Source organism: Empidonax traillii, unplaced genomic scaffold (genome assembly GCF_003031625.1).
Source record: "Empidonax traillii isolate 1590-97213 ecotype Southwest subspecies unplaced genomic scaffold, ASM303162v1 scaffold11:size2795301, whole genome shotgun sequence".
NCBI lineage: Eukaryota > Metazoa > Chordata > Aves > Passeriformes > Tyrannidae > Empidonax > Empidonax traillii.
Genome location: NW_020955204.1, coordinates 2,754,441 through 2,779,553, shown reverse-complemented (window position 1 = coordinate 2,779,553; position 25,113 = coordinate 2,754,441). Strand labels below are relative to the sequence as shown.

The window sequence follows — 25,113 nt, the reverse complement described above, 5'->3', positions numbered from 1 at the left end:
TGATTTGTGGATGTTAAATGCTGCCCAGTCCCTGAGTTAACCTCTTAGTTATGAAGCAGATGATACTCCATGGTGTGAAGTATGAGGATGGGTAGGCAATTCTGTGCCTTCAGGGCAATTCTGGCCCTTCAGGGTCTTAGTGTTGGTACTGTTCTGGTCTTGCTCATGGAGACTCTGGACAGAAGCAGGCTTAGTTTCTGACATAACTGTGCACAGATTGATGTAATCAGTAACTTGTTTGTCACTGTGTGAAATGATGAAATAATGAATACCGTCTTTTTCTTGCTGTGTACAGTGAAGTGTGAGAAAGTGAGAGCTCTGCTTGCATTCAGAAAAAATATGAATACTTTAATGGGACTGGGCTGAATGCCTGTCCTTTACCAAGGAGGGTATAAACTGCATCATGAGGAGAAGGTGCAGCAATCAAAAGTGTGGGATAGATGTTTCAGAGACATGGGAGTCATTTCTGAGATGACTTATCTCAGGTACAGAGCATTTCTGAATTGCTTGTCCTTTGTCCTCTAAAGAATAAATAACAAATGTAGGTGTTATGTTCTTTTACTTTATATATCTCTGACGTTGCTTATTGGAGTGTTTCTGTGCCTTGTACAGACTTGGGCCAGAACTGGCACAGAAGCACAACGCACAGTCTCTTACTCAACCTCTGGCGTAAGCATCCCAACACCGTTTTCTACATGAGGAGTATTTAGAGACAGTGCACTCCATCCAAAATGATATGGGATATATCTGTAGCAGATCTGAAAGTAAAATAATCATCTTAGAGCCATATGAATATAACCTATCCTTCAAACCACATTTACCTCCCAAATGTTTCTCTTCTGATGCAAAACATGAAGAGAGTGGCCGTGTGTGTTTTCTGAATGTTGATAGACAATAATTGACTCGCAGGATGAGGAGTCAGTTCAGAACAAACAAGGTCTCTTTCTTGTAATATAATACCTAGATTATGAACTGCAGCTCTAGTGCAATTGTATAAAGTGAGGCAATTCTTTTTGTGATGTTTGTCCTGTGTATTCTTGTAGTGTTCAGATTGATGCCACTGAGTGGTCCAGAGGCAGGGTAGCTGAACTGTCAGCTGATCCTGGGTCCCTCTTAATTAACAGACCAGAATTCTCTCCACAATGAATAGTCTTGTTTGGATGTGCCTTTTCAGTGTCAGGGACAGGGGAAAGAAAAAATTATCTCTTTATTTGTAAGCTGAGAAAATAACTAGAAGTGGTTGCTTTACCTTGAAAAGATTTGTCAGTTCTTTCTCTGATGTCACGTCACCCGTCAGTTGCACCCAACTTGTGTGCCTAAGAGGTTGTAAAGCAGTGAAATGCCTCAGTTTGAAAAGAAATGACAATTGGTACAGGAGAAGAGGGCATATGGAAAAGACTGAAACATAAACAGCAGGAGCCATAGGCATATGAAGTATTTTGAGACTTTCTGTCACATCTCTGTCTGCCTCTTTGTCAATAATTGCAGATCCCAGTTTAGTTGCTTTCTTAAAGTCACAACGTGGTAACAATGAAGGCCAGAAAAAGGAATTTAAAATGGAACAGAACAGACCAGAGGAGTTTGTGGAACCTCTACCTGTGGCTCAGCATGGTATAAGATCATCTCTTTCCATGCCGAAGTTGGGTCTAGAAGAATCTGTAAGGAAGGAAGAAAATATGAAGGTAGAAATCACAGGTAAGAAACGGAGTGCATGTTGTTAATTTTCTGAACATAAATGTAAGGTTTGCGTGGTGTTTGTACATCAATGCAGATTGATTGATGGGCTTCACAGATTAGAAAGGTGATACACTATGTCATGGAGCTGAGCTATTCAGTGGGAGATCTTGCTTTGTTTTTGAAATTTGTTCTGAGGTCTCTGGGGGAAAAATGTGGTTTAAACTTGGCATTGTTACTCTTCTGTTCCATTGTGTGAACAGGGAAACAGGAGAGTGCAAGTAGTGAGATTCAGCTGCTGCTTAAATAATTTCTTTTAACTGGAACTGACTGGGGACAAGAGGGTGTTGGGAAGGTAAGAGTTAGTGATTTGCTCACAGGATAGCACAGAGATGATGGTCTCATTTCAGGGAAATTGCTCATGTAGAGCATATATGTCTTAGCATGACAGTGCTCCTGATGGCCCCACTCTGATTTGTATCTCAGAGCCCATACAGTGATTTCCACAGGATACAGTTCTTTTCTTTGTACTGTGAATGGAGTGGGAAGTATTGAGGTGTAGAGTGTTCTTCTGCTTTTTGTGAAGAATACTACAGAGCTCTTGCCTCTTAAGATAGAACTCTTTAATGCTCAATATATACCTGTATGAGGAGAAAGCTGCTTTAGCAGCAGCAACTATAGCAACCCATACGTTTTCATGGCAGAGAAAGGAAGAGTTTTCTCCTTAAACTTCTGCTTTTATTTCCTCACTGCTTTCTTTTTCTTCAGTAATTTCTTTTTCTCTGTGGTGATTTTTAGGCTCCCATTCTCATTTTCTCCATGCTTTTGTTCATAGTATGCTTCTCCCACAGTTTCATTTCAATTTTTGGCTGTCTCCATCTCTTGATCCTCTCTTCTGATGCATTCTTTGTGTTCCAGTAATGTGCAGACTATTAAAGAAGTCTCTGAATCACCCCTGGATTTCATCTTGATGTTTGCAAGAGATAACAACCATTTACCATTTTCTTGCTGAGAGCGGATGAGTCTGTGAGTGTATGTGTGTACATGTACAGAAGAAATAAAGCTAATTAACCTCTTTTTGATGAAAATACTTCACTGAACAGTCCTTTTGCTGTTTTTCCCCAAGTTTTACTTTTCTACAAATCCATCTTAATCAAAAGGACTATTTTTAGTTCTTTTTTAGTTCCAAAACAATTGAGTGCACAAGTAGCACCAGGTTAAGTGAAATTCTTTTATTCACCTGGGAGCAATAGAATCATGTTGTTCAGCCTATAATGGTGGAGTTCCATAGTAGTGCTCTTGGAAATAGCTCAGTGTTTAGTGCCTTGTGTTCTGACATCTTTTGCTTCCTATAGAAGATTGTGCAGGAAAAAAAGAGGAGTTCTCCCAAGATATTTGAAATAACAAAGAAAGCGTGAGTGGAACACAGTTATAAAACCAAGGGAAACCTTTCCAGCACCTGAGTTTATGCCTGCAGCCCATCTTGGCCAACAGGAGATGTAAAAATTAATTTGACGTTATCACGTAATGTTGGGGTTTTAGCATCTGTTCATGCTCAGAAGCAAACTCATCATGAATAACCCAGCTGGGTTACGCTGAATTTGCTCAGGGAGAGGATGATGACACAAAGCAATTGAATTGCTCAAAAGTCAAACCTGCTTCTCTAATGAGATAAAAGGCTACTGTTTATTAGAAACAAGATGGTGAAACCTTTATCCAGCAACTTGTAATCTTATGAAATGGAAAAGCAAATTCTGGCACTGAGACAAGAGGGGAAGCAAAGCAGGAAGTGAGGAGGTTGGGGGGTAGCCTTTAATGTAACCCGAGTCTGAAAAAGTTGAGTGCAAATGTTGCATCCATGCTGTTAGCTTGTGTTTCTGCAAAGGGGTTTCTCAGTAACAATCTGCTGATGCCTTGAAATATATATTCATCTTTTTTTGTTGACAAGATCATAATACTAAGGGCTGGTAGTAACATGCGTAATCCTGTTCATAGAATGACTTAACGCAACCCTATTAATTTAGTGATTAATGGAGAAAACATTTTGTTAAATTACAAATGTCAATATATTTCATTTTTCTGCTGATTTTATTTCCTCTAGTTTTGCATCTACCACCCACAAACATTCTGCTTTCAGACATTTCAAATGCTTTTTCCTTCTCTTCAATTAAAATGCGTGCTGAGCCTTTGGCTGAAATTCTGTGGAACAGTTTTCTGGCTGAGCAAGATAACTCTGGGCTTGGTTTGTTGCCTGATCCAATACCACACTGATCATTAAGAGTGAAGCTTCATCTTACAGAGGATGAGTGCCCTTCATGGAAGTTTATCTATTAATTGGAGCAAAGTAAAAGGTTAGGTTTCAGGCCAGTTATCAGCAGGAAAAGATCTAATGAAAGAAGAACATCTCAGTGGGACTCATTGTTCCTTGCAAGAGAAGACCACAGCACTAGGATTAATAGCTGCAATGCAAATGAGTTCTGGGCAGCTCCAGCAGGAGTGTGATGCTGCTTTTCATGCCCTTAGGCTGCCTGTTACTGTCATGTTGTGTCATTTCTTTTGAGACTTCTCAAAGACTTCTTAGCTCATCTCTTCTCATTCTGGTTTGGGATAGTATCCTAGTAAAAAAGCGTTACCTTTCCTAGTGTTCAAATAACTTCCAGTTATATCTCTCTGGTCCCTTCACTTCTGACATTCTTCCACATGCTGATCTGTCTCTTTCCTAGGGCAACTCTTGTGATGTCAGGCATAAATGTCTTGTTTCTGTTTCTCTTCTTAAAGTTAAATTAGTAATTTCTTCCTTTGGTACTTGTACCTTTGAAATTGTTGTTCAGCTGTCCAGTTTCCCCACCAAGCTGTCTCCCTGACAAACTGTGCAAATTTTCAGCTGTTTTGATCTTCCCAAGCCTTTAGGGGTGATACTGAAGAGCAACATCATGAATGCAACAAAAGCACAAAATAGTAGTGTCTGTGATCTCTTCAGTGTATCTGGGCTGAAATCATACTGGCTTCCGATAACTTTCTTGGACTCTCTGCATTAATACTTTTGAATCATCTCACATCTCCCCTAACACTCCCCTCCTTGAATGATATTAGTTTGCTTTCTCAAAAGTAAGGCTGATATTATTTTTTCTGCACTGGTTCTGATAATTTTGCCTTATTAGTGTCCTGACTTCTGTTCAACTTCTCCTAAATTAGCCTTGTCTGTGAATTTCATTACAGTGCTGTTTACTTCCTCTTCTAGCTCTTATGAAAGATGAAAATAGCTTTAAACCTTTGATGTTTATGCAGCAAACAACAGACAGTTTGAAAGTGGTTTTCTTTTTATTTTACGTAATCCTATATTTGAAGCAGTCTTTAAGCCAAGTAGCTTGGCACAGGGGGAACAGTATTTTCTTCATCCCTGTCTTAGAAAGTAAGACTGCCATTTCTTTCCCCCCTCACAAAGATGATGATCTGCCGGTGAAGCCCAGGAAGGAATGGATTCACATGGACAGTGTGGAGTTTGAGAAGCTGGAATGGATGAAAGATTTACCCTCACCTCGGCAGAAGAAAACCAAAGAGGTTTGAAGGCAGAAACTGATATTTGCATGTTTGTGTCTGAATCATTCAGTAACAGTTTTGAAGGCTTCAAAGACTAGTCCTCTGGCTACTCAGTCTGTAAATTTTTTAAAGAATTTGGGGCCTAATATGGGCTGGTTTTGAACTGTCATGTTCCAGCAGTTGATGTCCAAAATGGTATTTTAAGTGATGAATGGAGTAGACAGCAATAGGAATAATAGTTTTCTCCCTCCACCCATTTGTTGTAGGGAATGCAAGCTCGATTCAGTTTAAAAGGAGAATTAATTCCTGCAGATGCTGATTTGCCAACACATCTAGGCTTGCATCACCATGGAGAAGAGGCAGAGGTAGGTATAATATAGTAGAAGTGGTACCTGTTTTCTGTGTTTCATTTGGCAGATTCCTTTTGTGTCAAGACTTCTTAGTGACAAAAAAAAAATCTTAGAAAAATGCAGATGAGTGATTTTTCTTTAGAAACAAACTCCCAGAGACAAATTGAGTCTGCATGCATTAACAGCTTTATCTCCAGAAAACTATTAATGCTGTTAAGGTTCTGTGGTATTGGAAAAGGTGCATGTACTTCCTTTTCTTAAGAAGTTCTGTATTCTTCTGTCATATCAAGTATGAGAATCTCTTCTGCAATTGCCACAGAGTGGCAAACAACATTGCATTGCAGTTTTATCTTCTGCTATTCAGTCTTTTACAGTTAATCTTATTTTAAGGGGCCTGTTTTTACCTGTAGCTGAGGGTTATTTTTGGTTTCTTTGTTCTGTTTCCCCCTGCCATTTAGAGGGCTGGTTATTCTCTCCAAGAGCTCTTTCATTTGTCTCGCAGCCAAGTTACACAACAGAGGACACTGGCTCTACAGGTCTTGGGTCGTATTGTTCAAAAGGTAGGTCACGTTCCTTAGAAATTCTCCCCATAATTCCAGTTTCTGATGTATCAGGGCCCAGATTCTCTAGCAGTAGTTGTTTGCTTTCTGCCTTTCAATGGAGGTAAGCAAAGTCACATACAGGGCATTCTTTTTCACCGAGGATCCTTACTGTTAGAAAGCCTAGTGTTGGGATATAACAAACTGAGACGGGGGTTTCTCTGAAGGGTTCCAGAGTGTTCTTCCAACAAGTTATTCCAAGTGTTATTTGGCAGCAGTGCTGCAGCTTCAGCTCTTTGGTTGATTTGGGCACAAGTTTGGTTTTTTTGGTGTTACTTTTGTGACAAATCTATTCTTGGCATTGACCCTTTCACTCTGGTTGTCTGAGCCAGCTTCACAATGTGCATTTCCTGTAGGAGGTGAGAAAGAACCAAGCCTACTCATAGAGCAATGTGCCAATACCATAAAGCAAAATGAATACTTCTGTGCACATTCCCCCTAACTCTTCAGGGAAGTGCTAACCTTCTACCTAATGGCACTGGAGGCAGAGAAGAAACAGGAGTGTTGTTTTGAGAAGGACAATGGGGCAGAACAGGGTGAAATCAAAAGATGGATTCAGACTTCAGAAAGAAAGTGTTCCTGCTTTAAGGAACTGTAGTTGTGTGCCTCTGTGGAATGAATGGAGGACAAAATAAAGGAAAAAAACCTGCACACAGTTTAGCAGCTTTGCAGTAGAAATGGGAAGAGGGAAAGATGTGGAATGTTGAGATGTACCCAACTGAGATGAGACAGCCTTAACCTTGGCTCTGTGTGACATACTTTTCAGGCCAGGGCTGGAGAGTTTGCTTCCTCCTTGAAGGGCAGTGTTCTGCGTCTGCTGCTTGATGCTGGGTTTCTCTTCTTGCTGCGCTTCTCTCTGGATGATTCAGTGGACAATGTCATGGCAGCATCTGTTGGTGCTCTCCGGGCTCTCCTGGTGTCCCTTGATGATGAGGTAAGACAACCAATAAGTGCTTGGGTTTGATTTCAAACTGAGCTGCTTACAGGAATCAGAATGAGAAGACATGGTAAGTAGCTTGAACAAAGGCTTACTGGATGGGTTGGCTTAATGGTGAATAGAATGTCATTGCTGTGCTTTGGGACAGACAATGGAGTGTGTTTATCCCAGTTTGAGAGATTCAGATACCTGTTTTTTCATGTGTTTGAATTAGCTTTGCCCCATGATTAAATTCAGTGTGGACTGCTGAGTTGAGTTTCTCTTTCTTTTGATATCTTTGCAATCTAGATCAGGGCACTACTAATGTATGTGTAGAATTTAGTTTTTTTAATATGGCCTTTTATGTTGTTTTTTTCTTGTTTTATAGTTTTCCTGTTTCTTGACAGATTAAATAGTCTCCCTGCTTTCCTTTATGCCTCATAATAATGCTGTTTTCTCTTTCTGTCATTGTCCATTTTCTGCTGTTTTCATGTGCTTTTGTAGCACTGATACGTACCTAATTTTGCCTTCTCATGTGTTTATTTTCTTCCTGATACTTTTTCACTTGGTAGAAGGTTGAGACTTCTTTTAGGTGTTCAGAGCTTGTAGAGAGCCTCCAGCAGCAAGATTAAAATGTATTCCTGGTTGGACAGGAGCAGTCTGTTATAGGCAGAGCATGCTGTGTGCTCTGTTGCAAGTTCCTTCCATGAGAGCTGCTCCTTTGTCTGACTGCAGAGGGGCTGGTGATAGGCAAGAGTGGGTAGAAGCTGCCTGCAATTTCTACCAGGCCTGTAGAGCTATCCCTAGTGGGAGGCAAGAGAAATGAAGGAATAGGTAGATTTCTCCACATTTTACTCCTTTTCTAAGCTATGATCCTAGTGGAGTTCTGCTGGATGAGTCCTGCCCACCCATGGTAGGTAATTAGCGCTATAAATCAGCTTCTTATTGTGCCTCTCTTCTGATGCTGCTCTGGTTTATAACTGTCTGCAGTGCTCTGATTTTCAGATCAAAGCTTGTGGCGCGGTGTCTTGTGTAAGCAAGGATTGCTAATTGTTTGTGCCAGAAGCAGCACTGTGAGTGCTGTGTCAGTATGTTTTCTAACTTGGAGAGTCCCTCCTAGAGAGTCTTGTGTTGCTAAATTTCAAAAGGTCTCTGAGAAAGGAGCAGAGTTGGAAGTCTGGCATTCTGCTCCAGGATTTGTAAGACAAGTAGGATTCATCTGCACTGTAAACACAGAAGATGAACACATGTAAAAATCAGTCCGAATGTTTTGTTCATCCATCAATGGCTGTGAGAAGGAAGCAACTAGGTTTTTTTCTGCTTTAAAGATCCAGCTACTTTTTCTTATGTTTTTTCTTCTCTCGGTGGAAGGAAGACATTAGTCCCAAACTCTATGTTCCAAATGGACTCATAGCTCTATCCCCTAAAGTCAGGCCTCTTTTTACCATGTCATTCACTCACCATCTTTGGTTAATATTGCCTTTTTTTTTTTTTTAATGTCTGATAATAACTGATAATAACTTGTGCTTTCTTGTTACTTGGCAGTTGAAGTCTACCACTTCTCTGACTAATGTGGTAGTTATTTCTGATTGTGGGTTCAGGAAGTGGAAATTTAAAGCGGTTAATTAAGCAGTGCAAGCACTTTATTTGGCTGTCTGTTATGTTCTAAAACATTTTGGGCAAAGCAGGTCTGTTATGGAAGCAATCTCCTCTCTTCAGAGTTGGAAGTTCTCTTATTGCACTATTGCTGTAAAACTTGAGAGTACCTGACACTGTCATTAGCTGTGAGCAAAAAAAAGGGAGTTTTGTATTTGCTGAAGCTGAGGGATGTTCAAACAAAAGCCAAACAAATGTGAACAAATACACCAGGTAGTCTTTATTTTATCATAACAATTTTTGCATGATATTTTTGTGTTATTTGTGACCTAAGTTCCACACAGATGCAGAAATGGCAATAGAGCCAATAGATGTTAAATTTCATTTGAATTTACAAAGTCCTGGTGGTTTGATTATTTATTTATTTATTTATTTATTTATTATCCTAAATGTGTTCCAGTTGAGCTAAATTTCTGTCAGCTCTGTACTGAATTTAATTCATGTCACAGTAATTACTTTTCATGGTTTCCCAAGTGTGTGTGGGTATGAGGTTAAAATCACTTCCCTGAAAAAGCATTGCCTTCTACTTGTATATGTTTAGAATATCCTTTATTATGTTCCTGTTTTCTTGGTCTTAGGTAGGAATCAATAAAGCTTTCCATAATGAAAAGCATCTTTGAAAATTTTTTGTCTTCCATGGTTTTTTGGGGGAGAATTTTTTATATGCTTTTGCTCTCTTTATAGAAATACCTTGATTGGACTTTCTCATGGTACCAAGGGATGGCTGCATTCCCCTTTGTCCCCAGCAATGAGGAGGAAGAAGAGGAGGAAGAGGAAGAATTAAATGGAACAGAGAAACCTCAAGATAAAAAATTAAAGGATGAAAACAAGCCAGACCCAGATGTGGCCCGATATGATGTTGTAAAGGTAAGCAGAGCGTTAGACCTGAAATATTTTTAGGAAAATAGCACACACAGCACAGTGCTGAGCCTACTGAAACATCTACCCTCCTGTGCATCCTGGACAAGAACATTCTGAACAAGAATTAGAATTCTTCCCTGGCTGTTGGTTGTTATGTTTCTGTCATATATTACAAGGAGGATGAATTTATTATATCTAAAAATGTTGAGACTTGACTTGCGTGTTTTCAGTATCATTAATATCTCTTAACTTCCTCAAGGAAAACTGACAGCAAGCATACTGATGACCTTGTACGACTTGCTGAAAGGCTGCATGCAGACATGACTTTCAAACTCACTTACATGAGCTAAAAGTGAAGAGGTTCTAACCGTTATTAAAAAGTTTTTTGTAAAGTTAAACAAGAATATTACAGCTAGATAGTTCAGAATTAGTAGGTTTGTACAAAGATATTATTTTTTTATTTGATATAAGGTGGCTACTTACCATTTCCCCAAATTTCATTCCTCATACTTGCATTTCTCATATGAAGAGTTTTACAGCATTTGTAAGGAATTCCTCCCACATTTGAAGCCTAATCCCATATTTTTGATACAAGATCTAAAAATCTTTGTTATCTCGAACTCAGTCTTGGTCGAGCTAATGCAACTCTCTTGCCTGCTGCAGTCATTAAAACCTGTGATCACATCAGTTAGTCTTTTTGCTTGAGCTTGTGCTCAAATGGCACTTGGTTTAAAAGCATTGCTGGGTGAATGAATTACAGTACTTGGGCATCTGCTATTGTTTAGAAGCTTTATGATTTCAGATGTGTTCTACTAGGTGTGTGACACTGTTTAAAAAACTTAACAAAAGAGTTTTAGGTAGGATTGAGATCAGTGTATGATTCTGGAAACATGGTTCAGCATAATGGATTTTAGCTTGTTCCAAGTGACCTGAACTCAGAAGGTATTTGGGATAAAAATTCCCCGCTGTTCTCATTGTTGTGAAACTCCATTTCACACCTGCGTATTGGCTGTTACAACCCAATTATTCCACACAGTTGGAAAAGGAGTATTTAAACTAGCTGCTGAATTTGGTCAGGCCTAGAACTGCAACTTGCTTGGCTGCAACTTTTAAAAAATAAGGGTACTACAAATTCAGGTGTTAAGGATTTGCCTTTTTGCAGAACCAGGAGTGCATAACACTGAAGATTTGTTTCCTGGCACTGCCACTGGTCATGGTCTTCTACTCAGTAAACCATCATCACATCATCTCTGTGCATCTACTTTTCTACTGCAAAATAGGAACTCCTGTCTGTTCTCTGGTTCTGTCAGCTTTCTCTGACATGGCAGGTACTATCAGACAAAATGCTGCACTAGTTGGATGTGGCAAAAATGATTCAAGGAGCATGAGAACTCTTTTCAACAACAATAGGTTTTAATAGTCCTCTAGAGGGAAGGTTATTTTCCTATTCCCTGTCACTTGTGTTCTATACTCTGGAAAATGCAAATACCCAAACCCCACCAGTGGTCTGGTTCAAAACAGAAGTCCAGTTGTTCCTGCTCTCTTGAAGTTACTCTTGCTCATTTGCCAGTGTACTTGCAAATCCCCAGAACCTTTTTTCTGTGATTTCTCATTGCTAATTTTAAAACCATCTCTGCAGAAGATGTAACTGAATCTGGTTTTGTCTTCCAGCATATCTTCCAGATAAATCAGTTGGAGCATAATGGATTTATTTTTTTTTAACACCCTTCAGGGACTTTTGAAGACACGGATCCAGCACCGGCTGAGGTACATCCTGGAGGTGGTGCGACCTGTTCCAACGGTAGTCCTGGATATACTGCACATCCTCACCCACATAGCAAGGCACTCCTCTGAAGCATGTAGCCAGGTAAATCTCCTATTGTACAGGAGCTTGGGAATGATAAAGGTTTGAAAAAAAAAAAAAGGAAGGAGCAGGCAAAGTTATGGCAAGGGGATCAGACAGCGTGTCTGTTTTGCATGTCTTCTGCATGCCTACCTAACTGCTTACCTTTGGTTATTTGTGCTGCCTGCTGTTTCTCTGCAGCTGCTTGACTGTCCTCGGTTGATTGACACCATTGTCAGGGAATTTCTCCCTACTCAATGGGATCCCCAAGTGGCTGAACCAGGATTTTTACTTACCAGTCTCCATGGAGTTGCTTGTGCCAGTGCTATGAAGTTCATCAGAGTGTTGGCATCTGGAGGCCGAAATGCAACAGCCAGGCTGGTGAGTGGCTCTCAGGAGAACTTTTGTGATTGCAAAGGCCTTTGCTCTCTATGTCTTACTTTCAAAGGAAAGAGAGAAGTTTGTTTAGAGGTGACTCTGAGCTGAAGCTGAAATAATAATTGTGAAGAAAGTGCATCAGTACACTTTGAAAGAATTGTTGACAGTCTGATAATAATGGTGATTCTGCTGTGTACCAGTAGAAGACCTGCCTCAAGCTTTTCTCTGCTTTTTTATGTGGTGCAGTTATGCAAAATCATGGAGCACGGCACAGTGATGCTGCCCAGTAGCAGATGTTTAGAGCACACATTGGTGTGTGATGCTCTGTACTCTCCCATGTTCAAATGATAGGTAGCATAGGACTGTATATGCCAGAGACTTAATCGCTGTCCCTGGGTTTTACAACCCTGGTTGAATTTTTCTGCCGTTAATTTATCTTAATAACTCTGAGGTGATTTATCAGTATTTTCAACTCCTCTGAACAAGTTCTGGACAGGTTTTCCACTTCAGAGATAATTGCATTCACTCACATAGGTTGTCATGCTGGTGCTATAAATGCATAAAATCTACCAAGAGTAGCACCCACTGCAGTGCAAAGAGCACTTCTTAGGGTTTTTGATTCAGTTTTGTTAACACCGTCTAACAAATTGCTAGCCAGGAAATTGCTAATATCAACAGAAGAACACCAGTCTGTGCTAGAAAATATGGAGAATAATGTGCTGCTGATGGGTAGTGGCATATTTAAGGACTATAAGTTGTGATAGGAAAATATTAGAGTAAAATTCAGATAGCTTTCCACTTCAAGCTTTGTCTACTTCAGATGTTTCAAGGTACTCAAAAAACTGCTTACAGGGTTCCTGATACTCAGACTTTGGCACTCTTCTATGGTTTTTTACATGTGCTTAAACATGGGAATGGAAGATAATACAAAAACTAAATCAAAACCATCAACGTAGGAATTTATTTTAGCTAACAGCAAAGTTCTTCCGTCTTCCTTCTTGGGAAGTAAAATTGACTTTGTCCTTTGTTCTGCAGGAGTGGTGTCAGAATTCATAGTCTGATTCATCAGGTCCTTTGCTTTCTTGTTGATGTGCGTTGATTGCCCTACAAGATGCCTCTAAAGCAAATGAGTTTTAAATCATCTATATGTCCTTGTGCTGTGAAAAAGACATTGTTACCTCATTTGTTTAGACAGAGCACATACAAGCTTTTGTATGTGTGGGAGGAGAAAAGAGAAGCTCTTTTTTGTGGTTAAGTAAAAATACCCAATTGTAGGGGAGGATAAAATTATTTCTGGAGAACTGCAAATGAGTCATGTCATGCTTAATTCAATACTAAAATAAGCTCAGAACATTTCCAAGGCATCAACATTCTATAACTTTTTGAAAGTAATGGGCAGGAGGCGCACTCTCTTATAAAATAAACACAGAATCATAGAGAGATTTAGAACCTCTGGATGGCATTTCGTGCGACCTCCCAAAATAAATGTCAGCATCAGTTCAGTACTTTTGTATACAGTATTTTTCATAAGGTATATCTTTACATGTAATCTCGACTAACAGAGTTCTATTTAAGACTATTTAAAGAAGGATAGTTATGCATTTAAAAAAAAAAAATCAGTTAAATGCTGCAGAAAGCATCCAGAACAAGAACATGTGTGGGCTAGACAAACCTCCATCAGAAAGGATTTTAGGTGTAGTTGATGTGTGTTAGGAATGGTTTAGGTACCCCTAGGCATCCCTTCCAGGAATACTTCTCTGTTAATAATCATTGACCATTTACTAATCTCTTGTACTATGCTTCTTAAGATTACACAAAATCAAGAGAGGAGTTTAGAGTGGGCTGAATTGAAATCTGCAGCTCTTTTTGTGTGTCTGAGTAATGAGGTAATGATGCATGCAACTAATGTGCCTTATCCCTTCATCTTTTTTGTTGTTTGGTTTTTTTTGTTCGTTTGTTTTACAGCTTAACAAATTTGAAATGAAAAGTCGATTAAGTCGATTTATAGCTGAAGACCCGCTGGATCTGCTTCTGCCAAGGGAAGAAGCCATCAGGTTAAGCACAGAAGCCTTCCGGATGTGGGCTGTGGCTGCTGGTTATGGACAGGCCTGTGATCTCTACAGGTACAGCCCACAGCTGGAGAAATGGGGGTGGAGGGCAGAACAGAGAACACGGACATCCTGTTCCAGTGAGGCAAATAGAGGGTTCTCTAGGCTCAGTTTCTATTTCCTGCAGGGTGTCTTATCTCACTTTCTCTGGCCTCCTGCAGTAAAACTCCCAGTTTCTAAAGGTATTTGTGACGAGTATTGTCTTTTTCTGCTTGTTCATCTCCTGTGTTTAAGCACTGGTATTTAATTGTTTCTCTTCTATGCTATGAGAGACCACTGTAATTTTTAGGGCTGCATCCTTTTCCCCTTGAAGGCATGAATAATCTGTGCTTGTGTGACATCAAGAGACACAGTTTGCGGCGCACCTAGGATTTAACCTGGTTGATCTAAAGCAGTCTGAGGCAGCAGTTATCAGAATGCATGCTGAGTGAAGCAGACTGATGCAGACAAACTGCACAATGCATTGAATGCTTGACTGCGAAGATCAGCACTGGGATAGGTCTGACCTAGCTCAAGTGTTGAATCTTTCTGTAATTGCACTGAATTGAAAGCAGAGATATGGCTTTGAAGTTAGAAGCAGAGAGATGGCTGTGGAGTTACTCAGAAGAGGAGTAAAAGGAAGGCCAATATTGAGTTTCAGAAGGGAGATTCTCATCCACAACAGCACTTTGTGTTCTCCAGCACAATCAGGTATATTAGGTAAAAAGAGTAAAAACTGTATATAGTATTTTTGCACTGTAAATAATGTTGAGGAAAGAAAGAGCAGAAGATTCCTTAAAGTTGTAAGATTGTAACTGTGGATACTGTGGCTAAGAACTTGAGAACTATTCCCTTACAAGAATAGTTTTTCCAAGAGATGTTCAGAGAGCTTAGAGACAGAGTATTAGGTAGGTCCCATTCAGATGAATTTGGAATGACAGTATTCTTCCTTTGTCATCTTTTTTCCATGTCTGTTTGTTATTGTGGTGGCGGTGATGATTCGCATAATCTTATTTTAGCAATCTTTATAAACGTGATAGGAGAGTGTAAAAGAGAGAGAGCCAGGTTCTTCCAGTGGTATGAAGTGAAAGTACAAGAAGCAATGGGCACAAATGGAAATACAGGAAACATCACTGAAGTGTAAGAAAAGTTTTTTTACTGTAAAGGCAATCAAACACTGCAGTATGTTGCAGAGCAAGATAGTGGACTTGCCATCCTTGAAGATATTCAAAATCCAACTGGACATATCCCTGGGCAATCTTGCTCTAGCTGACCTAGCTTGAACAGAGAGTTGAAGTACAGATGATCTCCAGAGACCCTTTCTAACCTCATCTGTTCTGTGATTCATACTGTAGTGATCTCTACCCTGTGCTGGTGAGGATACTGCAGTCCCTGCCCGAGTTGCTCAGCACTTGCCCTGGGAGGAGCCCTATGGTCGAGCTGTGTGTCCAGCGAGCTGCAGCAGTAGTGACTCTGTTGATACATGTGACACAGACAGCAGGCTACACCGCAGAGCTGGAGGCCCAGCTGAGGAGGTAGGCTTTCTCTGCTAGTTCTGTGTGTCTGAGTAGTTGGCATCCTGTCTTCCCTTTCTTTGGTTTGGAGACCTGGCTATCACCTTTTCCCCCTTTCATTTTCAATGGTTTCCTGTCCTACCATGTTGGGCTAATATCCTCTTGTATTTCCTCTGACACAAGGCCAGAAGCAGTGTCTAGTCTGACAGCTGTATGCCTGCTGGCCTGGTAAGAGGCAGGAGTCAAAATCTGTATTCAGCTGTAGGGCAGATGGGCAATGTTAGCCAGATGCCCTGCTGAAAGGAGCTACAAAGCTCCTTTGACCTTCCTTTAGGGTAAAGAAAATAACTTACCTGAGTTCTGAAGGAAAGAGCCTCTCTTCGGAGACCAAGGTGGGTCAAGATTAAGAGATGATTGGTTTTGATAGACATCAAAGCAGCAGGATTTGCTGAAGACAGACGCTTTTTTCTGGTGGAAAGGAAGAAACTCTTTGGCTAAAGCTGAGTACTGAGATAGTGTGTCTGGTAAAGCTAGAGCACAGCTCAGGGGCACAGAAGTGCAGGAGAAGAAATTTCAGCTTTTATGAGTAGATCCTGCATTTTTCCTTCTGCCTAAATTGATTTGATCTGGTTTTGGGAATATGCCCTTTTTCCCCATAATTGCTGTTGTTGGATATGGCCTTCCAGACAACATGGAATTGACAATCTTTCTATTAAAACTGATGATTTAGAGCAATAGTTGTTTCTGAGAAGTATTTGTTATCCTGTATCATTCTTCTGTTGTGTTTCAGTAATAACTCAGAAGATAGTGAACAGATTCCACCTCCTCCAGTAGCATGGAATCAAGTGTCAGGCTTACAGCCCTTCCTTGAGACAAGTCTGAAAAAAATCCTTCAGGAGATATCCCATACAGAAACTTGGCAAACTCTCCAGCCTCTGACCACAGCTTGTGTGATCTACTTGGGAGTTTACTACAGTGCTTACAGCCAACAGGTAAGGCCTGAAAATACAGGTTGTCTTCCCATCTCTCCAGCATCAGCTTGTGTGTTACCTAAAATACCTGAATTTAGAGGCAGTGCCAAAAAAGGCAGAACTATCTCTCTAGCTGAGAACTAGATTTTTTTTACCACAGTTCATATCTAGGCTGTGTGACATTCAGGGTCACGTAAGTCCACTGGTCCTTTACATTAGGAGTGCCAAATATCCTTTCTTCTGTTGAGAGCAGAGTCTCAATCAAGGTATGTTGTAGTACAGTGATTATTCTGATTTACTGTGGAGATCCAAAGCGTGAAGCGAATACGACCTAATTTAGCATGGCAATCCTTTCTTCTAGTGGGGTAAATCAAGCCATGCATTTTTGCATTTGCTTTAGTCTGAGAGCTTACATGTGAACACCTACCTGCAGTCATCTGGTTGGAAGATTGACCGTTAGGGTTCAATCATGCCATATGAACTTCGGATAGGAAACAATAAAAATAAATTTATTTGTTGCTCCACTGACATTCAAGGTCAAATTCTGTACAGTTACAGTTGTAGTATGTGACATCTTTTAAAGTGAATTTTCTGAAAGTGACACATCAGTGTGATGCTGTTGAAGAATAATGTCTTGTGCTTTAGCTACCCTATAGATTCATATTATAAAGATAAATACAATTTTCCTCTTTACTACCCAACTGACGTGCTTGAGTTCTAACCTGGGAGAGCTTCCTTCAAGGTGTGAGGGTAATTTAATGGCTGTAGTTATTCACACTTGTGCAAATCCTCTGAAACTCGACAAAAGTAACTGGATTTATTAGTTGTGGCTGGGGTAGAAACTGCCTGTATCTCTCAAAGACACATTTAGTGCCACAAAGGTTGGTGGTACCCTTCACATGCTATTGTGTCCTGGCATTAGAGAACCAGGACAACCAAGAGGTTAATACTCCTTTTTAACCTTTACAGATATCTCAAGAGAGTGGCTGACAGAACAATTTCTTAAGTCCTTGAACTATAATGTGCTGGGTTTTTTTTAATTTCCACATAAAAGGAAGTTTAATCATCTACTTGTGGTTAGTTGATTAAAAAATAAAATTGCATGTGTCACCTTTGAATAGATTGGTGCAAAAAAAAAAAGGCAAACTTGTCTAGTAACTAGACTTGTGTGTACTGGGACCTTCTTAGAACACTTTTGTTAAACTACTAAGAACTAAGGTTAACATCTTCAGAGAAGTTTTACTGATTTCTAGAGGGGGATTTCACCTGGGGGAAAATTGGATTTTATGTAATGGAAATGAGTATTTCTGTGTCACAAAGCAGCGTTCTAATGAAGGTAAAGAGCACTGAAATTTGCCAGTGTGTTCCTTCAACCTGGAATATTGCTTACTAGGGTCAGAAGAATTTGGATGATTATCTAAAAGCCACAGTTCGTCCTCTGTGCAGTGTTCATCCACAGTCATGCTTTGATGGGTAGGTCAGTCATGCTTTTTGCAGTTGATTTTTTTTTTTTTAATTTTTTTTTTGGAGACCCTTGTGTGCCACTCTTGATTTCTCAAGGTAGTTCTGTTTACCTTTGTGTCATCTTCAATTTAAATAGAAAGATGTAGACGGTATGAGGAGGGGGGTTTAGCCAAGTTTTCTTTTAGGGAGTCTTGATCCCATGGATTCCATACCTTGCTTCCAGCCAATTAAGAATCTCTGAGATGCATTTTAATACTTGACTGCAAGAACACCTTGAGGTGCCAGCTTTCAGCTTCCCTGCTACAAGCAGTAGGCCAGCTTTAACCAAGAGCAGTACCACTATGTACGTGGTGTGGTCTGGCAAAAAAATAATAGAGAAAGCAATTAACCAAGTCTATCTTTTTGTCTTCACTGGAAGGCACTCGTCATTCACCATCATTTTCTGTGTTTCTCCATGTCTTCTGTAGCCATCAGTCAATCCAATTGACTGCTTAGAGGAACTGGAACGTTTGACATCTCAGGTGCTGCAACCCCTTCTCAGCCAGCCAGCCATACAGGGCATGTGGGATTTGCTCAGGTAAAAACGTTTCTCATTTCTATACTGTACTGTGTGACAGTTCTCCCCACTCCTGCTTCTTTTCCCTGTACCTATGTGCCCCAGATGTGTGAATTAGAGTGCAGTAGGGCTCTACACACTGCTTTGTCCTTTTTCCCCTCACAGTAAAAGCGCGATGGCCACAAGATTCTTCAGTTCCTCCTTTTCTACCTCAGAGATGCTGCTGCATCTCTGTTTTACCATGTAGCTGTGTTTTTCATATCCATTTCAGATTATTTTAGTCACTCTTGGCTTTGATTCTGCTTTGGTTACACTGCTTTTTTTTTTTTTTAAGTAACATTAGTTGAGTCCCTCTTATATGAGGAAGGGTGTGTGTGTGTACAAGTACCATTCATGTGCTCTGTGTGATGCTATATATGTAAAATATTTTTACTAGATTCATGTCTTCAAGCTCCTGCAGAGCTTCACTAAGGCTTTGAAAGCCCCTGTGGAAAAGTGAAAAGCCGCATACCAGGATAACATAAGCTCTGATTCTGGGAACAGTTAAGCATTGCAGATATTCTGTCTTTCTGCTGTAGAGGGAGCCTCCTTACTAGGCTGTGATCAATCCTCTGGATAGGGGAGTGGGAACCTAAAAGGCCTAGTAGTCGGGGAGAAATCCATCTGCTTCTGAGAACATCTGATGTAAGGGACACTTGAAATTTTTGGGTTTAAGTGATATTTGAATGGTTACCAAACAGTTTGGCCCATATTCTGTCATGACTGGGACTGATGTCTGAAGCTCTTGGCACCAAAGCTTCCAATATGAGCACTCACTGGACCCTTTTCTGCCTGTCCTTGAGGTCTGAAAACAGTGGGTTAGGTCTGACTATAAAAGCCCATCAGCAAGAATTCTCCTAGGCTGTTCTTAATATTGGTGAAAATGAAGAGTCAGCTAATCTCTGCCTGAATATTTTTACAATTTTGTCTAAACTTTCTGGGTAGATTAGGGCCAGGAGTTCAAGGTACTTTGTGAGCTCCAGATGTGTTCGTGCATCTCCTACATGTAATGCCAGTGGTAGAAAGAGCCATGCATTTAAGCAAATGGTTTTCTGTCACAGAGTAACAACATGGATCTTTGACAGGGTTTTTCCAATTGCCCCATTAACACTGAGCAGTGTGCTTATGGTCACTTTTCTTTGTGGTGGTCTTGCCTGTACAGACATGGTGTATCCGTTGTGGGCCCTGCAAGCGCTGCTGGTGTGAAATGTTCTAGTTTTGCCTGCAGAGAACACACGCACACCAAGAGTGGTTTGCATGGTGATGTTCATGTACGTTAAAGTTTTTTCTGGAAAGAATCTAAAAATATGCATTTCATGAGTACAGCATTTTTTGCTGTGTCAATTTTAGATATAATCTGGCTTTTTGGCTTTGCCTACAAGTTTATTATTGTAACGTTTTGAGTGGGTGGGCAGCTTTATTAGCCTGGTTTGCGTATATATGTGGGGAAATGTGTTTTTTTTTTTTCAATCGGAGGTCCAATGCTTTCAAATGCTTGACATCAGAGATGCGTCACTGCATCAGTATTTGTGCTTGTCATGACCAGTTTAGCTGAAGATAAGAATTCGTGATAGCTCACTGGCATTAGCTTGTACGGCAGTAGTGCTTACTGGACTGTGATACTACTTTTTTTTCTTGCACAGTCTTCAGGGTTTCACTGTAATGTGTGGTATGGTTGAGATAGAAAGTAACATTCCTTACAAGATAACTCCTCAGCAGTATGAATGCTTCTGACTTGACTCCCCTCTCTTTATTTGTTCACACAGGCCGTGTTCTGCTTTGTGCAACCCTCTGTCCTGTTCCCCAGCACCAGAATCCGTCATCAGCATTTCATCTCTGAGTTGCACCGGAGGCAAACCTCCTTTGAGTCTGGTTGGCTCCAAGTCACCTTTCCCCTTCCTCACTGCCCTCCTGTTTCTCATCAATAATATCACTCATATTCACAAGGGCCTGACCAACAAGGTAAGAAAAGACTTTTTCACTGTAAATTTCATTCTAAATTCTAGGTAAATGATGATATGCTTGTGAAGGAGGTTAGTATTTCCATCTTTCCAGGCTTAAAAGAGATGTTAGGACCGTTAAAAACAAATTGCTGTACATTTTTATTTTAAAACTATTAGAGTATTATAGAGAGAAATACTCTCATTTTCAGAACAGGTGAGATAAGGATCTGAAAAATATCTTGTGTTTGAATTGCAATACACAATTGTTACCAGGACACTGGAGTTATAGAGCAGGTGGTGCTTAAAGGATGGACTTATAAAGAATGTTTAGAAGAATTGATTAACTGTTGTTTGGCTAAGCAGAATAAGTAGCTTGAGTGTCAGTGGAGGAAAGGCATGGTTGAAGCATGTATAACAAAGGAAAATGGGATAATATTAAATAAGAGAATGACTGCTACAGTGACTAAAGAAGTTCCTTCCTGCTTCAGGTTGTGCTGAATTTGTAGAATGAGTGAGTTGTGGAAGATTACAGACTCTGAGGAGGAAATGGCTGAGCCCTAGAGAGATGGAGAACCTAGCATAAGCTTTCTCAAAGCCTTCCTCTGTCCCCTTGTGTTGAATTAGGTATTTACTAATAGAAATATCTAGCCAGAAAAGGGAAAAATGTGTTTAAGCCCCTGGCCAGCCTTATGCCTTATGAAGCACTATGTAGGCAGTGACTATTGTTTACCTTTGATGAGGGTGGTCATGATAGATGCAGGTGAACCCAGAGGCAGAAATGCAGATATTTATCAGGCTGTTTTTACATATCCCTTTTGGAGTAGCCAACAGTAATTCTCCTCTAAGAAGGTAGGAGGTAAGCCTTGGAGAGGGCTATGTTTTACTTTCCTCCAAGCACAAACTGTCTTATTTGTATTTACCTCTACTTGTGATTCCTTTACAGTACAGCTCTGTGCTGGGCTTCAGAGGCTTGAAGGATTATCTGCATCAAAGCTGGCAGACTGGACCTCCCTCTGTGACTCCCTCATCTGCGTGGATCCTACGCCATGAATATCATCTGCAGTACTTTGTGTTAGCGTTGGCTCGGAAAATGGTATTATTATTAGTCATTTCATTTCTTTCACCCAAGGAATTGACTCTGCTGGCAACCAGTCTTCACATCCGTCTTCTTTCTCGTGTCTGACTTAGGTCTGGCAACTCATCAGCTGACATTTATGCCCCATTAGCAAATAACATCTTTACAGTTACTGATGTGGGGATTTAGTCCCAAAATACTTTGGATGGCAGAATTATGTTTTTACCTGTCTTTGGGATAGAGTAAGAACGAAGTTTTCAGCTGTGCTGCTAAAAAAGATGTCTGACTACCTAAGGCAGTCAGGGGAAGCAGAAAGATCTCTCAGTATGAATGCTGACAGCTCTTGCAGTCTGCCTCAGTCTTTCACTTTCCAGCAAGATTTGTGTTGTTTGACCCTCCCGTCCTCATTGATTGTCTTTATTGACAAATGATACAGTGCTTTTATGTGTTGGTTTGTTTCCTGTACAGGCAGGCACTAGTCCGGATTACACCCAGCATGCCTCTCTCCATCACTGTGTTGCCATGGCATTGCTAAGCCGTCTGTTGCCAGGGAGCGAGCATCTGGCTCACGAGGTCCTACTGGATCTTGCCTTTAATCCAGAGTTTCTTCCGTAAGCTTTGCATTTTTTCCTTTCTCTAGTCTGGGAAAACTTGGGGAAAATGGAAAAATCAGGTTGGCACTGTAATTTTGTCATAATTTTTTGGCCTTTGACAGGGCCTGTGTTTGAATTGTAGTTATTCTCCAGGCACAGAGCCTTCTAATCCGACAAGCACTGTGGTTGCATACTTCTCTCTAGTATACCAATGTTGAGAAATTTGCCTGGTTTCTTTTGATTTCCTCTGTGACAAGGCTTGTGTGATTCCTGATAGAACTGGTTTTCACTAAGGCCCACCATCTGCTACCCTGAGAGTAGTGATTCTAGAAAATAAATGGGAATTTGACATAGCCTGAAAAACTTCATGAAGTTTATGAGTGGCTTGTATGTTTGGTCTGAGATCATGGCATATGGATTTGACAAACACCCTCCACACAAACAGTTTCTGTCAGTCTCTATGGTTCCCCTGACCTTGCCACTGCCAGCTGCAAAGCTACTGTTTTGAGAATTGTCTTACTGATTCATGTAGGCCTTATATGATAGGCAGTATTTCATTTCAGCACCCTGACGTCTGTGTTAGTACGTAGGCTGCCTCTGTGGAAAAGGGGTTTCAGCCTCCATACCAGACTGCTGGCATTGTGTGGAGGTTTTTCATGGCACAGCCTTGGTATTGCTAACTCCCAAGGTGGTTCTGTGAATTCCCTATAAATACCAAGATAACCGGTGCTTTACGGACACTCTATATTAATATAGAGTAGCTAAATGCTGTAGAAGGTGTTGCCAGTGCTGTGCTTATACTACTCTTCGTGTTCCAGGAAGGTTGTAGAGATAAATTTATGTGCTGTTTTGTTTGTTTGGTGTTTTGGGGTGGCTTTTTGCTTGTTTGTTTCTTAAATTTGTTGTTTGTCTTTATCTTATAGTGAAGGGAAAGCTGGAGGGCCAGAAGCAGCTGACTTCTCTGATATCCTTCATCTGGGTACCAGTGCAAAATTGGCACAGCCTGGCTCTGCGACAGCGGTTTTTTCAAAGGTTACTCGTGGTGCCCTGCTGAGAGAATCGTACCAGAATCTGCCTTCCATTCGTTCCTGTTACCTTTCTCATTTTGTCCACTTGCAGCCTACCCTTACACGTTCCCAAGCATCCTACCAAGGGCGGAATTACCTCATCCAGTCAATGCTGCTTCCTGAGGTCAGAGGGCCAATCCTGCCTTCAGACTGGCCGTTCTTTCCACTTATCAGCCTCTACAACAAAGTGACTAATGCAGAGACACGCGGGGCTGTACTGAACTCTCTCCCACTTGACCTCATCAACACTGTGACCTGGAACTTGCAATGGGTCTTACTGCTGGAAACCTGGCGTGCTAAAACCCTTCAGAGCATCCCTACTGCTGCCAAACTTGCACGGCTTATGTGTGTCTTCCTCACAGGCAGTGACCTCTTTCTGGAAGCACCAATCCACCGCTACACAGCTGCCCTTCTCTCTGTGTATTGCCAACCCAAGGCCCTGGACTCCCTGAACTTGGATGCTCCTCTCCCTGGTTTGGCATCCTTCCACGATCTCTATATAAATCTCCTGGAGCAGTTTGAAGGTGTCTCCTTTGGAGACCCACTGTTTGGAGTCTTCGTTCTTCTACCTCTGCAGAAACGTTTCAGTGTTCATCTGCGTCTCTCTGTTTTTGGGGAGCACACAAATATCCTGCGGGCCCTTGGAGTGCCGTTACAGCAGGTAATCCTTGCTTATAGTAGTTACCTGTCACTGCATATTTCTGGGTTACTGGGCTCTTGCCTGTGATTCTCCAGCCTTGATTTGGGCACCCCAGCCCTTCCCCTTCTTCCCCATTCCTCTGTTCCAGTAGAATAATCATGCTTTCTTTGCTTAGAAGCCTTTTATTCCCCCCGAAGAGAGTCAACTCATGAAATGCAAAATAGAATAGGAATGAAAAACAATGTTCTTTTGATTAAAGGCTGTAACAGCAGTTTATACATTTTACAGCTTGATTGGCTCTAAGCCTGAAGAGCAAAGTCCAACAGCTTAAGGTGCAGGCCTCTGTCACATAAGCATTATCAGACACCTTTTGAACTTTGTTTTGAAAGCAGGTAGTATGTATATGTGGAGGGCAGGAGCTGTGAAGTTACTCAGTCTTCAGTGGAAACTGTCCCACATCCTGCTTGGTCTAATGATTGAGAACCTTCTAATTTATAGGCTGTATATGAAGGGCTCACCGCATCCCATGTTCTGCGAGCAATTGCCTTTCCCTTAAATAAGTATTTCTCTCCTTGGTGAGAACCTTTTCCTTGCCCAGTGCATAGACAAATAATAACTTTCCCTATCAACCATGTTTCCGCATTTAGTTATACTGGACTTGTGCTCTGCTGGTTAAGTTGGCAAGAAAATTAGGTCTGTCAGGTTCAGGACTGCGTTTCTTTTGAATGAGCAGAGCACAAGAGAGAGAATTTAGCGGTGCTGTCGAAAGTACTCTGTCTGCTTACTTTGAAACCACTCTTAGCTGTGCCAAAGATCAACTGCAGTGATAGAACCAGTAAAACATCTCTCCATAAAGCCAAAGAGGTCTTGAGAACACTTTGTTAAGACATGTCACATCAGTCAGTGTGGGCAGTAGCAGCTCTTGCTGCAAATGGGGGTCGTGCCACAGAGGTACATCATGTTATATAGGCGTGCATGCACAAACAGCTGGGGAACACCCTAGAAATCATGAACTTCCCCTCGCTGCTTAGACCCTGACGGAATTGTAATGTTGCCTCTGTATGGGTTTGTTGCAGTTCCCTGTGCCGCTTGAGCGATACACTTCCCCTCCTGAGGATAACCTGAACCTCCTGCGACTCTACTTCCGAACACTGGTCACTGGTGCGCTGCGTCACACCTGGTGCCCTGTTCTGTACGTGGTGGCTGTGGCTCATGTGAACAGCTTTATTTTCTCCCAAGAAAGTGTGACGCAGGTAGGTAATGGACAGCAGAGCTTTGGGACTGGAATCTTGGGGTTTTGCATCTGCTCTCCCAGGGGCCCAGTGTGGCTTGTGGTGAATCACTGAC

At 41.1% G+C, this 25,113-nt stretch overlaps 1 protein-coding gene across 4 annotated transcripts in view; it reads left to right on the top strand.

Annotated features, from left to right (window-relative positions):
* The window catches only part of RPAP1 (RNA polymerase II associated protein 1), a 37,512-nt gene that overhangs the window by 8,276 nt on the left and 4,123 nt on the right, over positions 1 to 25,113 (top strand). For all 4 annotated transcript variants that reach the window (XR_003571665.1, XM_027887895.1, XM_027887884.1 and 1 more), the window contains 17 exons: positions 1,489 to 1,695; positions 5,120 to 5,235; positions 5,481 to 5,579; positions 6,023 to 6,124; positions 6,930 to 7,097; positions 9,420 to 9,602; positions 11,329 to 11,463; positions 11,641 to 11,820; positions 13,783 to 13,940; positions 15,260 to 15,439; positions 16,209 to 16,410; positions 18,321 to 18,430; positions 20,215 to 20,410; positions 21,335 to 21,484; positions 21,935 to 22,077; positions 22,983 to 23,787; positions 24,843 to 25,019. Coding sequence is in view for 3 of the 4 variants with exons in the window: in XM_027887895.1 (XP_027743696.1) it covers positions 1,489 to 1,695; positions 5,120 to 5,235; positions 5,481 to 5,579; positions 6,023 to 6,124; positions 6,930 to 7,097; positions 9,420 to 9,602; positions 11,329 to 11,463; positions 11,641 to 11,820; positions 13,783 to 13,940; positions 15,260 to 15,439; positions 16,209 to 16,410; positions 18,321 to 18,430; positions 20,215 to 20,410; positions 21,335 to 21,484; positions 21,935 to 22,077; positions 22,983 to 23,787; positions 24,843 to 25,019 (3,311 nt within the window). In the remaining variant the exon portion in view is untranslated. The remainder of the gene's footprint in view (positions 1 to 1,488; positions 1,696 to 5,119; positions 5,236 to 5,480; positions 5,580 to 6,022; positions 6,125 to 6,929; positions 7,098 to 9,419; positions 9,603 to 11,328; positions 11,464 to 11,640; positions 11,821 to 13,782; positions 13,941 to 15,259; positions 15,440 to 16,208; positions 16,411 to 18,320; positions 18,431 to 20,214; positions 20,411 to 21,334; positions 21,485 to 21,934; positions 22,078 to 22,982; positions 23,788 to 24,842; positions 25,020 to 25,113) is intronic.